This window comes from Elephas maximus, chromosome 7, assembly GCF_024166365.1.
Source record: "Elephas maximus indicus isolate mEleMax1 chromosome 7, mEleMax1 primary haplotype, whole genome shotgun sequence".
Taxonomy (NCBI): Eukaryota; Metazoa; Chordata; class Mammalia; order Proboscidea; family Elephantidae; genus Elephas; species Elephas maximus.
In genome coordinates this window covers 62128173-62150715 of record NC_064825.1, presented here as the reverse complement: position 1 = coordinate 62150715, position 22543 = coordinate 62128173, and the positions used below count along the sequence as shown (strand labels likewise).

Here is a 22543-nt window from a genome sequence, read left to right as displayed (position 1 = left end):
AAAAAGAGCAGGAGTAGCAATACTAATTTCTGACAAAATAGAATTTCAAGTTAAATCCACCACAAAGGATAAGGAAGGACGCTATATAATGATTAAAGGGACAATATACCAAGATTTTTTTTTTTTTTATACCAAGAGGATATTACAACATTAAATATTTATGCACCCAATGACAGGGCTTCTAGATACATAAAACAAACTCTAACAGCATTGAAAAGTGAAATAGACAGTTCCACAATAATAGTAAGACACTCTGAAACACCACTTTTGGTGAAGGACAGAACATCCAGAAAGGTGCTCAAAAAAGACACGGAAGACCTAAATGCCACAATCAAACAACTTGACCTCATAGACATATACAGAACACTCCACCCAACAGCAGCCAAGGATACTTTCTTTTCCAACATACCTGGAACATTCTCCAGAATAGGCCACGTATTAGGCAATAAAAGAAGCCTTAACAGAATCCAAAGCATCAAAATATTACAAAGCATCTTTTCTGACCATAAAGCAATAAAAGTAGAAATCAATAACAGAAAAAGGAAGGGAAAAAAATCAAACACACGGAAGCTGAACAACACCTTGCTCAAAAACTACTCGCTTATAGAAGAAATTATAGATGGAATAAAGAAATTCACAAAATCAGATGAGAATGAAAACACATTCTACCAGAATCTTTGGGACACAGCAAAAGCAGTGTTGAGAGGTCAATTTTTAGCAATAAATGCAAACATCCAAAAAGAAGGGTCAAAGTTAAAAAGTTAAAGCTACAACTTGAACAAATAGAAAGAGAGAAGCAAAAGAAGCACTCAGGCACCAGAAGAAATAATAAAAATTAGAGCAGAATTAAATGAAATAGAGAATAGAAAAACAATTGAGAGAGTTAATGGGACCAAGAGCTTGTTCTTTGAAAAGAGCAACAAAATTGATAAACCACTGGCCAAAATGATAGAAGAAAAACAAGAAAGGAAGCAAACAACCCAAATAAGAAATGAGATGGGTGATATCACAACAGACCCAACTGAAATTAAAAGAATCATAACAGAATACTATGAAAAACTGTACCCTAACAAATTTGAAAGCCTAGAGGAAATGGGCAAATTTCTAGACACACACTACCTACCTAAACTAACACAAACAGAGGTAGAACAACTAAATAAACCAATAACAAAAGAAGAGACTGAAAAAGTAATTAAAAACTCCCAAGAAAAAAAGCCATGGCCCTGATGGTTTCACTGGAGAATTCTACCAAACTTTCAGAGAAGAGTTAACACCACTACTACTAAAGGTATTTCAAAGCATAGAAAAGGATGGAATACTCCCAAACTCATTCTATGAAGGGAACATAACCTAATGCCAAAACCACATAAAAACACAATAAAAAAGAAAATTACAAACCAATATCCCTCACAAACACAGATGCAAAATTCCTCAACAAACTTCTAGTCAATAGAATTCAACAACATATCAAAAAAATAATTCACCATGACCAAGTGGGATTCATACCAGGTATGCAGGGATGATTCAACACTAGAGAAAAAAATCAATGCAATCTATCACATAAATGAAACAAAAGACGAGAACCACATGATCTTATCAATTGACACAGAAAGCCATTTGACAAAGTTCAACACACATTCATGATAAAAACTCTCAGCAAAATAGGAATAGAAGGGAAATTCCTCAACATAATAAAAGGCATTTATACAAAGCCAACAGCCAACACCATCCTAAATGGAGAGTCTGAAAGCACTCCTCTTGAGAACAGGAACCAGACAAGGACGCCCTTTATTACCGCTCTTATTCAATATTGTGCTGGAGTTCCTAGCCAGAGCAATTAGGCTAGAAAAAGAAATAAAGGGCATTCAGATTAGTAAGGAAGAAGTAGAAGTATCTCTTTTGCAGATGATATGATCTTATACACAGAAAACCCCAAAGAATCCACAAGAAAACTACTGGAACTAAGAGAAAATTTCAGGAAAGTATCAGGATACAAGATAAACATACAAAAATTGGTTGGATTCCTATACACCAACAAAGAGAACTTCGAAGAGGAAATCACCAAATCAATACCATTTAAAATAGCCCCAAGAAGATAAAATACTTAGGAATAAATCTAACCAGAGATGTAAAAGACTTGTACAAAGAAAACTACAAGACACTATTGGGAGAAACCAAAACAGATCTATATAAGTGGAAAAATATACCTTGTTCATGGATAAGAAGACTCAACATTGTGAAAATGTCTATTCTACCCAAAATGATCTACAGATACAATGCAATCTCGATCCAAATTCCAATGGCATTTTTTTATTGAGATGGAGAAATAAACCACCAACTTCATATGGAAAGGGAAGAGGTCCTTGATAAGTAAAGCATTACTGAAGAACAAAGTGGGAGGCCTCACACTACCTGATTTTAGAACCTATTACACTGCCACGGTAGTCAAAACAGCATGGCACTGCTACAACAACACATACATAGACCAATGGAGCAGAATTGAGAATCCAGACATAAATTCATTCACCTATGAGCAGCCGATATTTGACAAAAGCCCAAAGTCCATTAATTGCAGAATAGATAGTCTGTTTAACAAATGTTGCTGGCATAACTGGATATCCATCTGCAAAAAAATGGAATGAGATCCATACCTCACACCATGTGCAAAAACTTACTCAAAATGGATCAAAGACCTAAATTTAAAATGATAAAGATTGTGCAAGAAAAAATAGGGACACCACTAGAAGCCCTAATATGTGGCATAAACAGAATACAAAACATTACTAACAATGCACAAACACCAGAAGAGAAACTAGACCACTGGGAGCTACTAAAAATGAAACCCTTATGCTCATCAAAAGACTTCATCAAAAAGAGTAAAAACACAACCTAAGGGCTGGGAAAAAATTTTGGGCTACAACAAATCCGATCAGCATCTAATCTCCATAAATCTACAAGATACTGCAAAACCTCAACAGCAAAAAGACAAATAAGCCAATTAAAAAATGGGCAAAGGACATGAACAGGCACTGCACCAAAGAAGACATTCAGGCGGCTAATAGATACATGAGGAAATGATCACAATCTTTAGCCATTAGAGAAATACACATCAAAACTGCAATGAGATATCATCTCGCCCCAACAAGGGTAGCATTAATCAAAAAACACAAGATAATAAATGTTGGAGAGGTTTTAGAGATTGGAATGCTATATACTGCTGGTGGGAATACAAAACAGCACAACCACTTTGGAAATTGATTTGATGCTTCCTTAAAAAGTTATTGTAATCAGTTTCTAGTTTTTTTATACTTTAGCTTTAAATTCACTTTAAATGCATTTTTGGAAAAATATAAAAAGGAAAACCATCACATATTGAATTTTCTGGTGTTTTTGCCAATAACTATGTGTATAACCCCAACAAACCAATGCCGTCGAGTATATATATGATATATATATACACACACACACATATATGTATGTACATATACACACACATATAATTGTATATCAACATTTAATGACAAATACATACTTGTCATTACATGTTAATAAGCAATGACACTTGAATGATACCTTTATTTATAATGGCTTTCCATATGTGCATTAATGAAAATGGAGCCATGAAATTTATAACTTCTTTAGTGCAATTTTTTCAACACAGATCTTTTTGACACCAGCTACATTGTCTTGTGGATTCCCTGGTGGATGGGAGTTGCACTGCATTGACAGGGTTCATTTTATTGGGCTTAACAGAAGATTCTACCCTTCTGGTCATCTTCTTCATGGTCATCCTATGCATCTATCTGGTGACCATATGTGGCAATCTCAGCACAATCATCCTTACCAGAATCTCTTCTCAGCTCCATCATCCTATGTATTTTTTCCTGAGCCACTTGGCTTAGGCTGACATAGGCTATTCATCTTCTATCACACCCTATATGCTTGTAAACCTCCTGGTGGAGAGAAATACAATTTCCTATCTTGGATGTACCATTCAACTTGGTTCAGCCATTTTCTTTGGGACAGTTGAGTGCTTTCTCCTGGCTGCCATGGCCTGTGATCACTTTGTAGCAATCTGTAACCCACTGCTTTATTCAACAAAAATGTCCATACAAGTCTGTGATGATCAGTTATTCTCTGTGGCTTATGTAGGTGGTTTTCTCAATGCTTGTTGTTTCACTATTTGATTTGATTCTTTATTCTTCTGTGGACCAAATCGGGTCAATCATTTTTTCTGGACTTTGCTTCTTTAGTTGAACTTTCGTGTTCTGCTTTCAGTATCCCTGCAGTGGTTCCCTCATTTTCTGCTGGCTCCATTATTGTGGTCACAGTGTCTGTCATGGCCATCTCCTATGTCTACATCTTCATCACCATTCTGAAGATGTGCTCCACTGACTTCTCCACCTGCCCCTCCCACCTCACTGCAGTCACTCTGTTCTATGGGACCATTACATTCATTTATGTGATGCCCAAATCCAGCTACTGTACTGAACAGAACATGGTGGTGTCTGTGCTGTACATGGTGGTGATCCCCCTCATCTATAGTCTCAGGAATAATGAGATTAAGGGTGCTCTCAAGATTGGTAGAAAAGTATTTTCTTAATAAATTCTTTTATTTTGTAGTGTTTGATGTAATAATATATCATAAGTACAAGAAAATTGAGTTTCTGTGGTAAAAATACATCTGCATATCACTAGCCAGTGTGGGGTTTTGTAGTAAATGTGGGGGTGAATTTTCAGGTATCAAATAGTAAATCAGAGACAACAGTGAGTTACCTTTAATGAAATTAAATTTAATTTATAATTAAGAAATACAAATTGGTTCACATGAAAAAATTCTTAAACTGCTGAAAATCCTTTTTAAGTTTTATTCATATATTATTTTTCAAAAACAGTTCTATGGCATAAGTTAAGGTTATTGTACTTCCAAACTTTTAAGGCTGTGTTTATTTTCAGTAGCAAGTTTACCCTGAGATGAGTTTGATAACCCCAGTTATGCCTTGATTGAGTACATTCTGAGGGGAATTAGCAAAATGAAATCAGAGAGTAGAATTGCTGGAGACGTTCTGCTTGTAGAAAGGTTATGTGCTGCAGTGGGCTTTGTGGAATCATAAAATTTTTACCTGTGTGTATACAACTCTAGCCTTTGTTGGGAATTCTGGGCATCCACATAGAAGAGTATGAGACCTTGTTGACTAACCAGTAAATTCCCCTGCAGGAATAATCTCTTATAATCATAAGAGATAACTTCCTCTGCAGGAATAAGCAGTTTACCTGAACTCTTTAGTTATTGAATGGCCGAACTCTTGGAGTGATTTGTTTATTTCAGACCACATCCTGCTCAGGAAGCTCAAGGGGACTGGACTGCTCTCCTGGTTAATTAACCTCTATATGCTGATAACCATCACATTTATTTCTGTTTCCTTGTCTCCTCTTTAGTGTTTTAGACCAAAATATTTTTGTCTATTAAACTTCATGCACAAATTGCCAAAAACTAAAGTAATCATCTCCCTTCACTCCCAACCTGCTACCTCTAATGTTTTGTATCCCAGTAAAAGGCTCCCTCATTCAATCCAATGAAGTATTTATTGTTTTTAATCCTTATTTTACAGAGGATGTAATTGAGGCACAGAAATATTAGGGCCCAATAGAGAGATCATTTTATACCCCCTACCTCACTGGGAGGCAACTGGGAAGTGTCCTACTTTTACTGGGAAAGTGTCAACTGGGCTGGGTGGGGGACTGGGTTTCCACCTCTACCTGTCTTTAACAAGGTAGTGTGAGTCAGTGCTCCACTTTTGCAAGTATAGTGTTGGGGAGTCCCAAACAGGAAGCTGAATATATTCACCTGACCCTTGCTCTACACCCAACGGGGCAACCACTGCTAAAAAATTGAGATGGTTGTACAACATGGGGAGCATAATCTATGTCACTGAATTGTGCACTTAAAAATGATTGAAATGGCAAATATTTTGTTATATGTATTTTACCACAATAAAAATTAAAAGAAAATAAGATCAAATAGCATCCAGAGTCTCATAATATAATATCCAAAATGTCCAGGACACAATAAAAAATCACCCATCATACCAAGAACCAGAAAAACCAAAGCTTAAATGAGAAAGGACAATGAACAGATGCCAACACCAACCCCACGATGAATCAGATGTTGAAATTTTCTGACAAGGACCTTAAAATAGCCATAAAAATGTTTCAACAATTAATCATGAATTTTATTGGAATAAATGAAAAACAAAAAACCCAAGCAGAAAATCTTAGCAAAGAAATTTCGTTGTTTGTCACTGTCACATCAATTCCAACTCACAGAGGCCCCATGTGTGCGCAGTAGAACTCCTCTGTAAGGTTTTCAAGAGTGTGACCTTTCAGAAGCAGAGTTCCAGGACTTTGGATACCAGGCAAAGAATCTAAAACCTGATGAACCAAGATCTCAGGGAAAAATTGTAAAAGGCAAGCCGTTATTCAGGAAGCTATATTTTCTCTTGGGACATTTGCAAATTCTTAACAAGAAGGCGAGAACATGGGCAGTGGGTTGAAGCTATGAGGCAGAGAACCAAACAATGCTATTGACAATCTTACAGAATTGAAGAGAAAAACACTGGCATTTTGGGATGGCCAATCAGGACTGAAGGGATCATGATACCAGATAAAAGGGAGCAGCAGAAAAATGAGCCTGACACTTAGAATCTTTCTTCTTCCACGCATATGCTAGATTCTTAAACACTGCTAAACAAGAGGATAACATGCTAAACAGAAATACACTAAAAACAGAGCACAAATTTTCACAGGCTTACAGTACTAAGGAGGCAATTGGTAATCAAAACTCACTATGGATGAGAATTCTTAATAAACACATCAGGCTTTTAGTTGGGACTTCAGGAGAATTACATCAAAAGAGACAGGTGAATTAGAGATATACTGAGACAATACAAACACTGCAATGCAGAGTCAAGTTAGACCAGTCACTGATTGTATTAATGTGACATGTCCCAAATCCAGCTATTTGCCTCTCTTAAAAACAAGTAACAATATCCAGAGCCTTTGCCCTTGTTTCATATAAATTGTCTGGCATTTAATAAAAAGTACCAGGCATTCCAAGTATAGTATACAGAAATGTAACATGGTTCCTATGATCTAGACCTACTGGTATTATGCCTTGGATAATTCCTTCCCCTTGAGTGTGGGCAAAGCTTGTGATTTACTTCTAGACAATAGAATATGGTAAAGGTGATGGGATGTCACTCTCATGATTACGTACATTATATTAGCCTCTATCTTTGTAGACTAGAGAGATTGAGAATCCCCTAATGGCCTTGAAGAAGAAAACTGACATACTATGAACATGGAAAGGGAAAATAAAAACAGAGAATTAATTGCCAATAGACCTAATCTAAAATAAATTCAAAAGACAGCATTTTAAGCAGACAAAAAGTCGTTCCACATGGCAACTTGAAAATTCAGGAAAGATTAACAACAAAAGAAAGGTTAAAGACATTATTAAATATACCTGGATGCTGACAGCACAACACAATAAAAATATGTGCTATATGATCTAAAATACATATGGAATTCAAGTGCATGATAAAGCGTAAAAGGCAGAGAAGGCTAATGGATTTGTAACTTTAAAAATGGTACACATCTACCCATGTAGTCACTATTTCCCGTGCTTTTCATTTTCTTATGTGAATATATATTTATACCTGGTATCATTTCCTTTCCACCTCAAAGGCATCCTTTAACATTTCTTTTAATGTGAGTCTGCTGATGATGAATGTTTTCAGCTTTTGTATGTCTAGTCTTTATTGTGCGTGTACTTTTGAAATATATTTTTACTGGGTATAGGATGCGTAAGCACTTTATGCTTGACGTCAGAATCGACTCGAAGGCAGTGGGTTTTATTAACCTAAATATTGGAGGTTCAAACCCATCCAGGAGCTTCATGGAAGGCAGATCTGGTAAAGTGTGTCCATAAAGATTACAGCTGAGAAAACCACAGAGGGCAGTTCTACTCTGTAACATATGGGGTCACCATAAATTGGGGGTGACTTGCCGGCAGCTAACAACAACATAGATTCTAGGTTAACAATTAAGTTCTGTCTTTCATTTCTTTAGAGATGCTCCTCAGTCTTCTCACTTGCAGTGTTTCTGATAAGAAATCTGCTATCGTTCTTCGTTCCTCTGTACATAATGTGTCCTTTTTTCCTGTGAATGCTTTTATTTATTTTTATAGAGGTTTAAGGAATTTCTAAACAAATTTATTGAGATTTTATTAACCCCGTGAGGGTTTTTGGGGGGAGGAGAGTAGAGATGAGGCAACACTCATATAACAAATATTAATCACTTATAGTGAATAATTCAGTGGAATTCAGTACATACACAATTTTGTGCAATCATCATTTCTATCTTGTTCGAAAACATTTTAATCACCCCTAAATAAAAATTACATACCCGTTAAGTAGTAACTTACCATTCTTTGCTCTTCCTAGCCCCTGGCAAGTACCAATCCACTTTCTCTATATATAGGTTTAAGTATTCCTATATATTTCATATAAATGTTATGAGTCAGAATTTAACAACAATAAAATAACTTGCAAATAATTTCTCCCATTGTGTAGGTTGCTTTCCACTTTTTTGATAATGTCCTTTGATGCACAAAAGTTTTCAATTTTTATGAAGCCTAATTTATCTATAGGAAACCCTGCTGGCATAGTGGCTAAGTGTTACGGCTGCTAATCAGAAGGTCAGCAGCTCAAATCTACTAGGTGCTCCTTGGAGACTCTGTGCAGAAGTTCTACTCTGTCCTATAGAGTCAATATGAGTCAGAATCAACTCGGCTGCAACGGGTTCTCTACTTTTTCTTTTGTTAACATTTGTGTCATGCATCATATCCAAGGACGTATTGTTAAAGCCACATAAGAGTTTTACAATTTTAGCTCTTATATCTAGGTCATTGATTCATTTTGAATTAATTTTGTATATGGCGTGAAGTACGGGTTCAACTTCATTCTTTTGCATATTTGTTGAAAGGATTATTCTTTCCCTCTTATGGTCTTGTACCCTTGTTGAAAATCATTTGGTAATTTATGTATGGGCTTATTTATGGATTTGTAACTGTATTCTATTAGTCTATATGACTACCCTGGAAACCCTGGCGGCATGGTAGTTAAGAGCTACAGCTGCTAACCAAAAGGTTGGCAGTTTGAATCCTCCAGGCACTCCTTGGAAACCTTTTGGGGCAGCTTTACTCCTGGTGGTATAGTTGTTAAGTGATACAGCTGCTAACCAAAGTTCAAATCTGCCAGGCGCTCCTTGGAAACTCTATGGGGCAGTTCTACTCTGTCCTGTAGGGTCGCTATGAGTCGGAATTGACTCGACGGCACTGGGTTTGGTTTTTTCATTTTATAGGGTAACTATTTTTTTTTTTTTTTATGATTGAAGTTGTCAAGGATTTCATTTTACTTGGATCCACAATCAACAGCCATGGAAGCAGCAGTCAAGAGATCAAAAGACACATTGCATTGGGCAAATCTGCTGCAAAGGACCTCTTCAAAGTGTTGAAGAGCAAAGATGTCACCATAAAGACTAACGTGCGCCTGACCCAAGCCATGGTATTTTCAATCACATCGTATGCATGTGAAAACTGGACGATGAATAAGGAAGACCGAAGAAGAGTTGATGCCTTTGAATTGTGGTGTTGGCAAAGAATATTGAATATACCATGGACTGCCAAAAGAACGAACAAATCTGTCTTGGAAGAAGTGGAGCCAGAATGCTCCTTAGAGGCAAGGATGGCGAGACTGCATCTTACATACTTTGGACATGTTGTCAGGAGGGATCAGTCCCTGGAGAAGGACATCATGCCTGGCAGAGTACAGAGTCAGCGGAAAAGAGGAAGACCCTCAATGAGGTGGATTGACACAGTGGCTGCAACAATGAGCTCCAGTATAACAACGATTATAAGGATGGTGCGGGACCGGGCAGTGTTTCGTTCTGTTGTGCATAGGGTCGCTATGAGTTGGAACCGACTCGACAGTGCCTAACAACATGAGTCGGAATCCACTTGATGGCAATGGGTTTGTTTGTTTGTTTGTTTTGGTATATGCCTATCCTTAAGCCAGTAACATGTTCTTTTGATTACTATAAGTGAGAAGGCTGTGGCACATCTTTAAAGTCATGAATGAAAGAAAAAACAAGGGGACATGGAATGAGGGATATCATTGCTGATGTCAGATGGATTCTGGCTGAAAGCAGAGAATACCAGAAAGATGTTTACTTGTGTTTTATTGACTATGCAAAGGCATTCAACTGCCTGGATCATAACAAATTATGGATAACATTGCAAAGAATGGAAATTCCAGAACACTTAATTGTGCTCATGAGGAACCTGATTTAGAACAAGATGCAGTTGTTTAAACAGAACAAGGGGGTACTATGGGTTTAAAGTCAGGAAAGGTGTGTGTCAGGGTTGTATCCTTTCACCATACTTATTCAACCTGTATGCTGCAGAGTGGTTACGACAATGAGCTCAAGCATAACAACTATTGTGAGGATGGCACAGGATCGGGTGGTGTTTTGTTCTGTTGTACAAAGGGTCGAAACGAACTCAGCGGCACTGAACAACAATATGCCAGTAACATGCTCTTTTCATTACTGTAAGTGAGAAGACTGTGGAGAATCTTTAAAGGAACGAAAGAAAGAAAAAACAAAAACTGTCAACCTAGAATCTATGTTGTTGTTAGCTGCTGTCCACTCAGCCTCCAAATCAAGCTCATGAAGCAATTGTGTAACACCATAATAACACCAAATTTTTGTTGAGATTTTATGTTCTTCTTTATTTTGATGAGTAGATTTGTTAACCTTCTTTGTGGTTACCTTGAAATTTACCCTTAATATTTTTTTTTCCTAGGTTTAAATCAGTCTATTATTACTTGGTATTGCCTTGCCTTCCTCTCCCTTAGAAAGTTCTATACCTATACCATTTATTCCCTCTTTTATTGCTCTGATGTTGTTGTCATTTACAGATTAACCACTCCGGTTTCCTGCTGCAATTGTTTTGGTTTTGGCTAGTCCTTGAGAGTTCATTTCCTACGTTGGTATCTGGCTGGTACAATCTTGCGTCCTAGATTCAGGCTGTGATCTGATGTTGTTTGTTCTCAGACCAAAGGTCTTCTTGTAAGTTTGGTTTGGTTTTTACATATCCCCTTAATTTCTGTTTATCTGGAAATGTCCTTAATTTCACCATCATATTTGAATGAAAGTTTTGCAGCATATATTATTCTTGGTTGGCAATTTTCTTCTTTCAAGGTTTTATATGTGTCATTCCTTTTGCCTTCTTGCCTGCATGGTTTCTGCTGAATAATCAGAGCTCAGTCTTACCATTTTTCCTCTGTATGTGACTTTTCATTTTTCTCGAGCTGCTCTGAGGATTTTTTGTCTTTGGTTTTAGCAAGTGTGATTATGATATGCCTTGGTGTTTTTCTTTTGAAGTCTGTCCTATGCGGGGTTTGTTGAGCTTCTGGGATGGGCAGCTTTCCATCTTTCATGATATTAGGAGAGTTTTCTGTTAGCAATACTTCAGTGATCCTCTCTGTGTTTTCTGTTTTCTCTCCCTATTCTGGAATTCCGATCACTTGCAAATTTTTGTTTTTGATTGTATCCTACATAATTCTCAGGGTTTCTTCATTGTTCTTCATTCTTTTTTCTGATTTTTCCTCAAATAGAGTTGTATCCAAGTGTTTGTCTTCAATTTTGCTGAGTCTGTCTTCCATCGTTTCAAGCCTGCTCCTCAGCCCTTCAACATTGTCCATTTCTAAAATCTTGCTGTTTATCTTTTGGATTTCTAGTTGTTGTTTTTGTATGATTTCTAGTTATGAATTTCTCTTGACATTTTGGTCCTGAATTACTTTCCTGAATTGTTCCTTTTTTTTCTCTCTTATTTTCCATCAATTTGTCTGAGTTTTCCATAAATTTGTCTATTTTTTTCCTCATTTTCATCTACTTTCTGCTTCAACTCTTGGATAGCTCTGAATATTAGAGATTTAAATTCCCTGTCAGGTAGTTCTAGTGCCTTTTCTTCTACTGGAAAGTCTTCTGGTGTTTTATTTTGGATGCCTACTGGAACCATCCTGACCTATTTTTTTAATATGTTTTGATATTGTCTGCTGTCTTTGGGACATTCAGTAGTTATTTTCTTTGTTTCTTGATTGTAGATTTATTTGTTTTGTCCTGCTTTTTTGTTTTATTTGGTTATGTCTAAGCAAAATTGAAGACAAACACTTGGATACAACTCTATTTGAGGAAAAATCAGAAAAAAAGAATGAAGAAACCCTTATTTATTTATTTATTTTACGTCTAAGCAGACAGGCCGTGCATTCTTTGTTGTTTGCTCACCTGTAGTCACAATAATTTTCACCTCCTTGTCCAATTTTTTTTTTTTTTTTTTGTCCAATAGGCACAGCCAGTCATTCAGCTATGGTGTAGCAGGGCAGGTCCAGTGGGTGTTCTGTCTCCTGCTAGGAACTTCGTGAAGCTGCTTTCCTATACTCCCTGTCTGCAGATCTGCAATATGGGTGGGGTGAATCCAAGGGGCACTGAAACTACACTTTCCAGCCGGCTGAGCCACTGCAGCCAGCCAGGGAGCTTGGAGATAGAGCAACGGGGAAAGAGTGAGGGGTGGGAAAGCGTGTATCGCTGGTTTCCAGGTGCTCTGTCTCCTGCTGAGAGCTCTGTGAAATTTTTTCCCTTGCTCCATGTCTGCCAATACTCGACAGGAGTCCAAGACAGCAGATACGTGCTGCATTAGCTGAAGGGACCTCTGCATTATCTCTTCTCACTCTCTGTCCCTGTCGGTTTCTTATTCCATTCAGTGCTTGGCTGAGTTCTTTACCTCTTCATTTGACACTTCAGGTTCCAGGAGTGGTATTTGTCTCATTTTACTTAGTTTTTCGGGTCTCTGCTGTGGAGGGATGATGTAGAGCTCCTGTCTATGGCGCCATGTTGGCTGGAAGTCCAATGACCCCAATTTTTTAATGATTATTGCTTTCCTAGAAATTATGCAGCCAGGCCAGATGTGCTATTTCCATCTATTAGTGGAGATATCCAATTGCTAAACTGCCATCATCCCATGACAGCCTCCAACCCCAAATTACTTTCCACTTCTCCGAATCTCATCTCAGAAGCAGCAACCAGTGCACAACTGATCCCTGCTTCCTCTAGCCCCTTCTCAGGATCCTTCAAAAGCAATCCAAATGTTTCTAAAGACATGTGCTTCTCTCCATTGTTTAGAGGCATGTTATAGTCCTCTGGAGCGCCATCCCTTGCTGCATCAAGTCAATAAACTTCATTTTGTTGGACTATACCTTTGCTCCTGGTGGTCTTGAGCTGGTTAGGCTTTAACATCACAATCAGATTATATTTATATTTGAGAGTTTGAACAGAACTGAAAATCAGTGAGATTTAGGGTGTGAAAATAAAAAAGGGTTTCATAGAGTGCAGAAAACCTGGTGGTGTAGTAGTTAAGAGCTAAAGCTGCTAACCAAAAGGTCAGTAGCTGGAATCCACCAGGTGCTCCCTGGAAACTTTATGGGGCAGTTCTACTCTGTCCCATAGGGTCACTATGATGGGTTTAAGGGTCATAGGGTGTGAATGAAGAAAATTTATTGGAGTCAAGAAAGTAGAGTAAATTTGAAGTTAGGTTGACAGTGGAGATATGCAAGTGATTTTGAAGTTGTCCTTGTTGATGGCAAAAATAGGGATGAGAGGAAAGTTGGAGTGCAGGTGGTAAGTCATCAATGAATGAGGAGAGGCTGAAAGACCAATGCGAGCATAGAGAAGACATCAAAATTGGAATGTTAGGACTCCCAAAAGAGGAAATGTTTGAGATTGATGAAGAAATAGAATAATTTACAAAAGGTAATAGGACTTTCCCACATCTGACTGTCACCTATCAGTCAATACATCAAGGCACTTTGTTCTATTGGTCATACATTCGAGACCATGCTCTCAATAACTTTAGTTAACTTTTTCACACATTTATATATCATTTAAATCTTATAAGCAACCTATGAAATAGGAATTACTAATCCCATTTCACAGATAATGAAATTGAGTCTCAAAGAGGTAAAACAACTTTCCTGAGCTCATATACCTCAAACTGAACCCAGTTCTCCTGATGCCCAAGGCCACAACTTATATTTTTCAAACTATTTCAGTGAAGAGCCATTTTTTCTACCCTGCATGAACCAATATATATTTAAAAGATACTAAAACTAGTATTTTTAAAATACAAAAAAAAATACAAGTATAAAACTGATTCTTTTTATTAGATTCAACAAACTTAAAACTATACTCTCAAAGTGCTATAAAAGTATAGGAATGCTTACTCTCAGTTTCTGCCCTTACAGCATTAAGGACTGATAATAAACAGTTTGCTAACTAACACCAGTCCATGGACAAAATTTTAAGTAACAGTGGGTTGTGCTTTGTTTCTTTTCCCTCATATTACTCCATGACTTTCTCCCCACTACCTGAAGCTATCAGCTAAGGCAACTATTCTGTTTACAGAGATGAGATTGGTGCCCTGATAGCACTGCATCTGATCTCCATATCTAGCCAATTTTCTATTCCAACAGTTCTTTGTCCAAATCTCTGGATACAGCTTCCTTTAGGATCTTGAGAAAAACACCTATGTGAGCACCTGGACCCTCAACTTGTGCTCCCTTCCCTGGCCAGCCCCTTAGGTGCAAATTAGTCATTCTTTCTTCTGTGTTTCCAAAGCATCTCCTACATGGCTTCATTGTACTACTGACCATACTGTGTGATTAAACTCGATCTCTGGCAGAAATTTGTTTTGTTCTGTCTTTTGGAGAGTGAGGACTACTACATTTAGTTGTTTAATGGGCTAATAAATAAATGATTAAATGAATGCAGGGCCTGCTTTCAACAACTCATTGCTTATAGAGTACTGGCCACTGCCACTGTTAGAAAAGACCAATAATCCAACTTAATGTTGAAGAAGGATTAAGAAGGATGCAGAAATACTGGCAAACAGTTAAAGAGACTTTGAAACCTGCTCCTTCTTATTTTGGTGTTCCCATCTACTTTGCTTCTTGATAACAGCTTAAGTACTTTGAATAGCACTGATGAAGTAAGAGGGCTGAGAAGCTGCAGAAAAATATGTTAATGGTTGTAAGTTGAGGGATATCTTGCCACATGGGGTCAGACAATCCTAGAAGAGGCATGGGGCAAATGAATGTTACAGAAAGTAAAGGTCAGTCCTCAGCATATCTTGAGGATACACGCTGATGGTTAAGAATACACCAAAACAAATTACATTGAGGTACTTACTAGAACTTGTCAAAATAGCTACAAGACCTTTGAATTCCAATGGTAACATACAGAAATATGTAAGAGAAGGTAGGGTCTTTGGGGTGAACTGAGTCAAGTACCAAGTGTACTTGTTTTATTGCCTGCTGCCTCAATGAAGTGTGAGGCACTTAGATGCCTCTGCAGGCCTTCTTAAATTGTTCTTTTGAGGGGTGGGAATAAAAGACTTCCAAAACACTTCAGTAAGGGACAATCCGGTGTATACTAAATTCTGGAAAGAATCATTCTAATTATTTTCTGCAGTAAAATACCTAAGTCAAAAAAATCGCTTTCCCAGACTATTCCCTTCTTCAACTCCAAAGCTCTTTTACAATCTAATTCAAAGGTTATTTAAACTGGAAACCAAACAAAAACCCAGTGCCGTCGAGTCGATTCCGACTCACAGTGACCCTACAGGACAGAGTAGAACTGCCCCATAGAGTTTCCAAGGAGCACCTGGCGGATTCGAACTGCCGACCCTTTGGTTAGCAGCCATAGCACTTAACCACTATGCCACCAGGGTTTCCTATTTAAACTGGAAGATACCTCAATATCATTATGAACACCCTAATTAGGCACATAAGTTAATTGTAGTGAATGTCAGACACGCTTCCAGGAAGCCAAGGGCTGTCTCCTTCCCTTTCATTATTAAAAAAATAAATAGAAGAAAGAAATTCAAATGATGCGAAGGCATGTAGATGTTCCCTTGGGGACAGCCAACTTGACCATAATGAGTCACCTGGCTCCACAAGTCATTTTTTTTTTTCCACAAACCCAGCATCTTTTCTCAAAGGAGCAAGCAAAAAGAGCACTGGAGGATTTGCATTGTTCTATTAGAGCATCCCTTTTTCTTCTACCACACACACAAAGACACCCACCCTCATCCTCATAGCATGTATGTAATTGTGTTACTTGACTAAAGGGAACATTCAGTGGTTCACATTGTTGAGTACTGAGTCCTCAACTACCTTAAAACTAAACGGACAACATGCACTTTATAAAGTTTTCTTTGGAATTCAGCATCAATAATTCTTTCTCTGAAAGGTAAGTGCAATATTCATGGATTTTGTTGAAATAATTTAAATTTTTATTTGTTCAATGAGAAATGGAAAACAAAAAGAACTACTCTTACCAACTTTAGCTCTTGACCCATGTGGAGACTGTGGCCTCAGCAAGAGATGAATTGCAGAATGGTCATTCTGGGCACACACAGCAGGCTGCACAGGAGTCCCTAAAGAGAGTATAAATGGTTTGGAGCAGCCAAAGTCATTGGTAAGCTTATGTAATTGAAAATATGAAAAGGAAATCAGGAAGAAAGCAGCCGGATATTCAGACTGGATGAGGTTCACAATCCCATGCCCTCTATGCATCATCAAAAGTGACCCATGCACTGAAGAAAAGAATATTTGAGTAGTCAGGGTCCCTGATCCATGTGGGATGGGATACCAAGTTGGAGAGCTCTAGAAGGACCTTAGGAGCCCTGGTGACACAGTGATTAAGGGCTATGGGCTGCTAACCAAAGGGTTGACAGTTTGAATCTACTAGCCACTCCTTGGAAACCCTATGGGGCAGTTCTACTCTGTCTTATAGGGTTACTATGAATTGGAATCAACTTGACAGCCATGGGTTACATTGGTTTGATTTGGAAAGACTCTAGATAGCCAGTGGAGAGGAAGTGAAGGACAGGAGTCAGGTGGCATTCTATTCATCTGAGTGGCACAACTCAGAATTAAGAAGGCACCAGATTATACAGATACTGTACTTCCTGTCTTAATGTGGATTTGTAATGAAAAATCTTCTGATGTATCTTGACAGAAAAATTAAACTTCACATTCAAAAATTAAAAAATTGGAGCTCTAACCTACTTCCTTTTTTACTTACTGAAAATAGTTACTTATCCCTGATGTATGTCAAACACCTCTGGTTGCTTTATAGATATCTTGTCTTTTGAACTCAAAACAAAGTTGCACTTTAGGGACAATTATTTCCATTTTACAACTGTAAAAACTGACAGTCAAAGAAATTAAGGGTCCCATACTAGTTAACACAGTCGACCTGTGGGAGGCCCAAGATCTGAACCGTCTGAATCCACAGTCTCCGCAGTTCTGCTTCACAAAGTGTACACACTGAAGGCAGGGTTGGCCCCACTAAACTCTGATTGAGTCAGAAGGCAAAGAACACAAATGAGGCTCAGTGCTTGGTCTCAGTCCTCAGACTGCAGTATGTTCAGAGGCTGAGGAGGAGAACTGTGAAGGGTCTGAAAAGTATGCCACAGGGGGAGTGGCCAAAGGAACTACAGATACTTAATTTTAGAAAAGAGAAGGTGTGGAGGCACGATAACTGTAGCTGTATTCAAATATTTCTAAGTTTTTTATTTTTTTTAATCTAGACAAGTAGATGGTTTGTACTGCTGAACTCATGGGGCAGCGATTGATAAGATTAAAATCAGATTTTTAATGACAGCTGAAATGAAAGGCTGTCAGCTGCCTGTTACTAGAGTAATTCAAGCAGATACGTCATGAATATCATCAAGAAAGAGGTAGAACACATTTTATATGAGCTACAAGTTCTCAACTATTGATTTATTATACCTGACTCTTCATTCAGTCAAAAAACTCATTCCCACCTTCAGAGAAACTAAAGGTTTACTTATTCTAAAGTAAGAACCGTTTATATCTTTAAGAAATTAAGAAATTTTAGAGATATTGGTAATGTTATTTATCGTTTATGGTAAATGTTTAAAACCTTACGAATTGCAATAATATTGTTAGTAGACAACTGTGTTTCTATGAAAATTATAACCAGTAACATTGACTATAAATCTCGTCATGTTAACGTGACTCTTGCAAAGTACAAAAGTTGCAAAGAAGCATATGTAGGGAGATACATTTAGAAAAGAAATGGGAGATAGATTATGAAGGTCCAAGAACACTATGCTAGGGAGTTTGACGTATATTCCATACAGCATTTCAGTTATGAAGATTATTCAGAAAAATGGGAAATATTTTATTGAATAAGTGAAAATATGAATCCCAAAATGGTATGCACAATACGATTAACCCTGTTGCTGTCAAGCTGATTCCGAGTCATAGTCTCTAGGACCAAGTAGTACTGCCCATAGAGTTTCCAAGGAGCGGCTGGTGGATTCAAACTGCTGACCTTTTGTTAGCAGCCAAGCTCTTACCCACTGTGCCACCAGGGTTCCTCCACAATATGATTATAAATATGTAAATGCTGTTTACATATACACAAAAATTAAAGTAAATAAAAACCGAGCAGTTATTACAGTGAAGGATTTGTAGGTATTTCTTCAGTTTTTAAATAATATGTAAAAACTGAAACAAAAGCATGCAAAGAGGATTTGTAAATCTGTAATTTACCAATTTAAATTTTGTAAAACTTAGTTTAAGGGATTATTATTTAGCTGAAGTTAATGTAAAGAAAAGATGCAGCATAAAAGAAACTCTGCAGTCATTGAAATAAGCCCAATTTAAAAATTTTTTATTTTGTATTTGACAGAAATGTTTCAAACTTATTTCCACACTTCTCTCATTCTAATAAATATAATATTCTCTTTATTATTTCACTGAATCTTTGGTATGACCTGGAACTAACATTACCAAACCATCAAACCCCCTGCCATCGAATCGATTCTGACCCATAACAACCCTACAGGACAGAGTAAAACCGCCCCATTGAGTTTCCCAGGAGTGCTTGGTGGAATCAAACTGCAGACCTCTTGGTTAGCAGCTGTAGCACTTAACCACTACACCACCAGGGTTTCTGGACTAACATTGGGCTAAGGTAATTTCTTTGCGGCTTTTACTATTTATCATTAACTCTGCTTTCTTAGGATTGCCTCAAAACATAGGCATTTTGCCTCATTGTCACAGGACAATGGTGAATCATGGAGATGAAACTACAGGCAAAAACTCAACAAAGTAATGAAAGACAGGTAGCACTTTGGTAAGTTTAGGGTTTTCAGTATTGCAAATCATGAGAATACACTTACCTTGTAACACAAAACATACTTCTTTTCAATTATTGCCTTAGGATAAACACCCAGAAATGGGATTTTTTTTTTTTTTAAACTCATCATATTTTGTCACATTATCCTCCTGATGTCTGATCCAATTTGTGGTATTACTAGTTCTAACAGTGAAAAAGTGTGAAGAACAAAATGTTCAAATGTAATAGATGATTAATTAAATTCAGGTTGAGTCACTCAATGCATTACGCAGATCTCAAAATTGTATTTGTGAGGAATGTGATAAAATGCTTGTATCTACAATGTGATAAAAGATATATTAAAATACATCTGGGGGAAAAATCCCAGAAAGAAATATACCAAATTTCTAATAGTCGACGTGCGTGATATGAGCCAGATATGAAAGGAATGTTTCTTTTGAATCTTCAAGTGTTTTATTTTTTCAGCATGCTTACATAAGTTTTATTTAGAAAAAAAATAAGTCATTATTTTACTTAGCACTTTCCATGGACTAAAAATGTATTGGTTGTCTTCTTCTTTTACTACTCCTGGTTTCTCTAGATAGGGAAACCCAAATTATATTTATCTCTGGTTGCCTAGAGCCTATTCATTATAATAATCATGCATTCACTTATTCAACAAGGCTTTCTTAAGAACATTTCATGTCCAAGCACTAGGTATTTATGATATAGGGATAAAATACAGTTATTGAGGATCACATGTACTAGCTGGGGAGGCTGACATGTAGAAAAGCAAACAACTACAACGAAAACCATAACCCAGTATAAACAAAGGGAATTCTGCATGTCTGCAAAGAAAGCCTACCTGATCCACCCTTAGGGGTCAGAGAAGGGTTTTGAGAGAAACGAGTCTTGAAGGATGGGTCGGTGTTACCTAGAGCAATGGTAGTGGGAGGCAAGAGAGGTCTATGCAGAAGGAAAGGTGAAATAAAGACCAGGGAAAGTTTAGTGCATTGCAAGGACTCTAAGTAGTTCCGGAAGGTTGCAATAGAGTGAGTGGTAGATGGAAGTATCCTGAGAGACAAAGAGTCATATATAGGGGTCATATCAGAAACGGTGCTACAGGCTGTGCTAATGAGGTTAGGTTTCACCATTAAAGCCTGAGAAGTTACTGAAAGTCTTAAACGTATCCTTTTGGCATTATCTGCTTTGTACTTCAGCAAGAGATCGCTTCGGCAGATGTATTGTGAATAAATACATAGTAATCGACCCAGATTTTTTTTTTTAATCGACCCAGGGAGGTAAATAGGTAAATAAAATAAAAGTTGATAAATTACCAGGGCTGTAACTAAGGTAGGGACAATGGGAATGGAATAGACAGGATAAAGAGATATATTTGGGAGCTACATTGCAAACAGAACATATGGATTTTATTAGAAGTTGTACAATCAAAGGAAAAAAGGCTAGGATGACTCCCAAGTTGCAGATATGAGAGATGCAGTGGATGGTAACATCATTCCCCAAAAGCAGAACATAGGAGGAGTAGTCAAAGAAAAGCGTGACTATGATATGGGGCAATCTTAGTTTAAGGTTGTTGTTAGATGCCATCAAGTCGGTTCCAACTCATAGCGACCCTATAGAACTGAGTAGAACTGCCCCATAGGGTTTCCAAGGAGTGGCTGGTCTCCTTATTTGTGGAATTTCCAACTGGAGACTCCCAGTAAATCATTGAAACTATGGATCTGGACCTTGGGGGAGAGATCTGCCTAAGAACCAAGGTTTGAGAGGCATTTTTACATAAATATTAGCTGAAGAAAAGAATACAACTGAGATCCTAGAAGGTTAAGGTTGAACCATTCTCCTTTCATGCGAAGAAGAATACGTAAGAAAGCCCAATCCAGTAGAACAGTGATATTTATAGACTGGGCAGAGGAAACAGTCACTGGGAATGAATCTGAGGAATAATCCAAAAAAACCAGGAACATGTGGTGTCAGAGAATCATAAATAATAAATGAGGGAATGAAAACATAAAACAAATGAATGTTCACATTTACCTCAACAGGAACAATTCACAGAAGAGATGGAGGTTGGAAACCACACCATCCTGACAGAGTTCATCATTTTGGGGTTAACACAAGATCCTACACTTTGTGTTATCTTCTTTGTGATATTTCTAGGAATCTATGTTGTCACCTTAGTAGGCAATATCAGCATAATCATTTTAATAAGAAACTGTTCCCAACTTCACACCCCCATGTACCTCTTCCTAAGCCATTTGGCTTTTGTGGACATTGGGTCTTCCACATCAGTCATACCTATAATGCTTATAGGATTCCTTAGACATGGAACAGTCCTCCTTGTCACTGTCTGTGAAGCCCAACTCTATTCTGCAGTCATGTTTGGGACAGCCGAGTGCTTCCTGCTGGCTGCCATGGCCTATGATCGCTATGTGGCCATCTGCTCACCCCTGTTCTACTCCACCCACATGTCCCCCAGAATCTGCATCATCTTAGTGGGAGCTTCCCATCTGGGTGGGTGTGTAAATGCTTGGACATTTACGAGTTGTTTATTGAGTCTATCCTTCTGTGGACCAAATCAGATAGATCACTATTTCTGTGATTTCTCCCCTTTGTTGAAACGTTCCTGTTCAGATATCTCCAAAATTCAAGTTTTCCCTTCCATCTCTTCTGGGTCCATCATTGTGGTCACCGTGTTTGTCATAGCTCTCTCTTATAACTACGTCCTCATCACAATCCTGAAGATGCGCTCCACTGAAGGGAGACATAAGGCCTTCTCCACTTGCACTTCTCACCTTACTGCGGTTACTCTCTACTTTGGAACTATTACATTCATTTATGTGATACCCAAGTCAAGCTACTCAAGTGACCAGAACAAGGTGGTGTCTGTGTTTTACACAGTGGTGATCCCCATGTTGAACCCCCTTATCTACAGTCTGAGGAACAGAGATGTAAAAGGGGCCCTGAGAAAGGCAACTATCAGAATATATTCTTAAGATCCAATGTTAGCATTTCAGGTCACCTATAGTGTTGTTATGAGTCGGAATTGACTCAACGGCAACAGATTTAGTTTCTTTTTTTTTTTATATATAGCATTTTTATAGGGTCGCTATGAGTTGGAACCAACTGAATGGCACCTAACAACAATAGAATTTTTGGAGCCCTGGTGGCATAGTGGTTAAGAGCTTGGCTGCCA

At 37.8% G+C, this 22543-nt stretch overlaps 1 protein-coding gene across 1 annotated transcript; it reads left to right on the top strand.

Annotated features, from left to right (window-relative positions):
* The first annotated feature begins 21410 nt into the window (after positions 1 to 21410).
* LOC126079338 (olfactory receptor 491-like) lies at positions 21411 to 22343 on the top strand. The gene has a single exon (XM_049890285.1). The coding sequence runs from the start codon at positions 21411 to 21413 to the stop codon at positions 22341 to 22343; it is 933 nt and encodes a 310-aa protein (XP_049746242.1).
* Positions 22344 to 22543: the final 200 nt, after the last annotated feature.

Coding starts and splice junctions, on each gene's coding strand:
- LOC126079338 (XM_049890285.1), top strand. CDS start 21,411: ATGGAGGTTGGAAACCACACCATCCTGACAGAGTTCATCATTTTGGGG.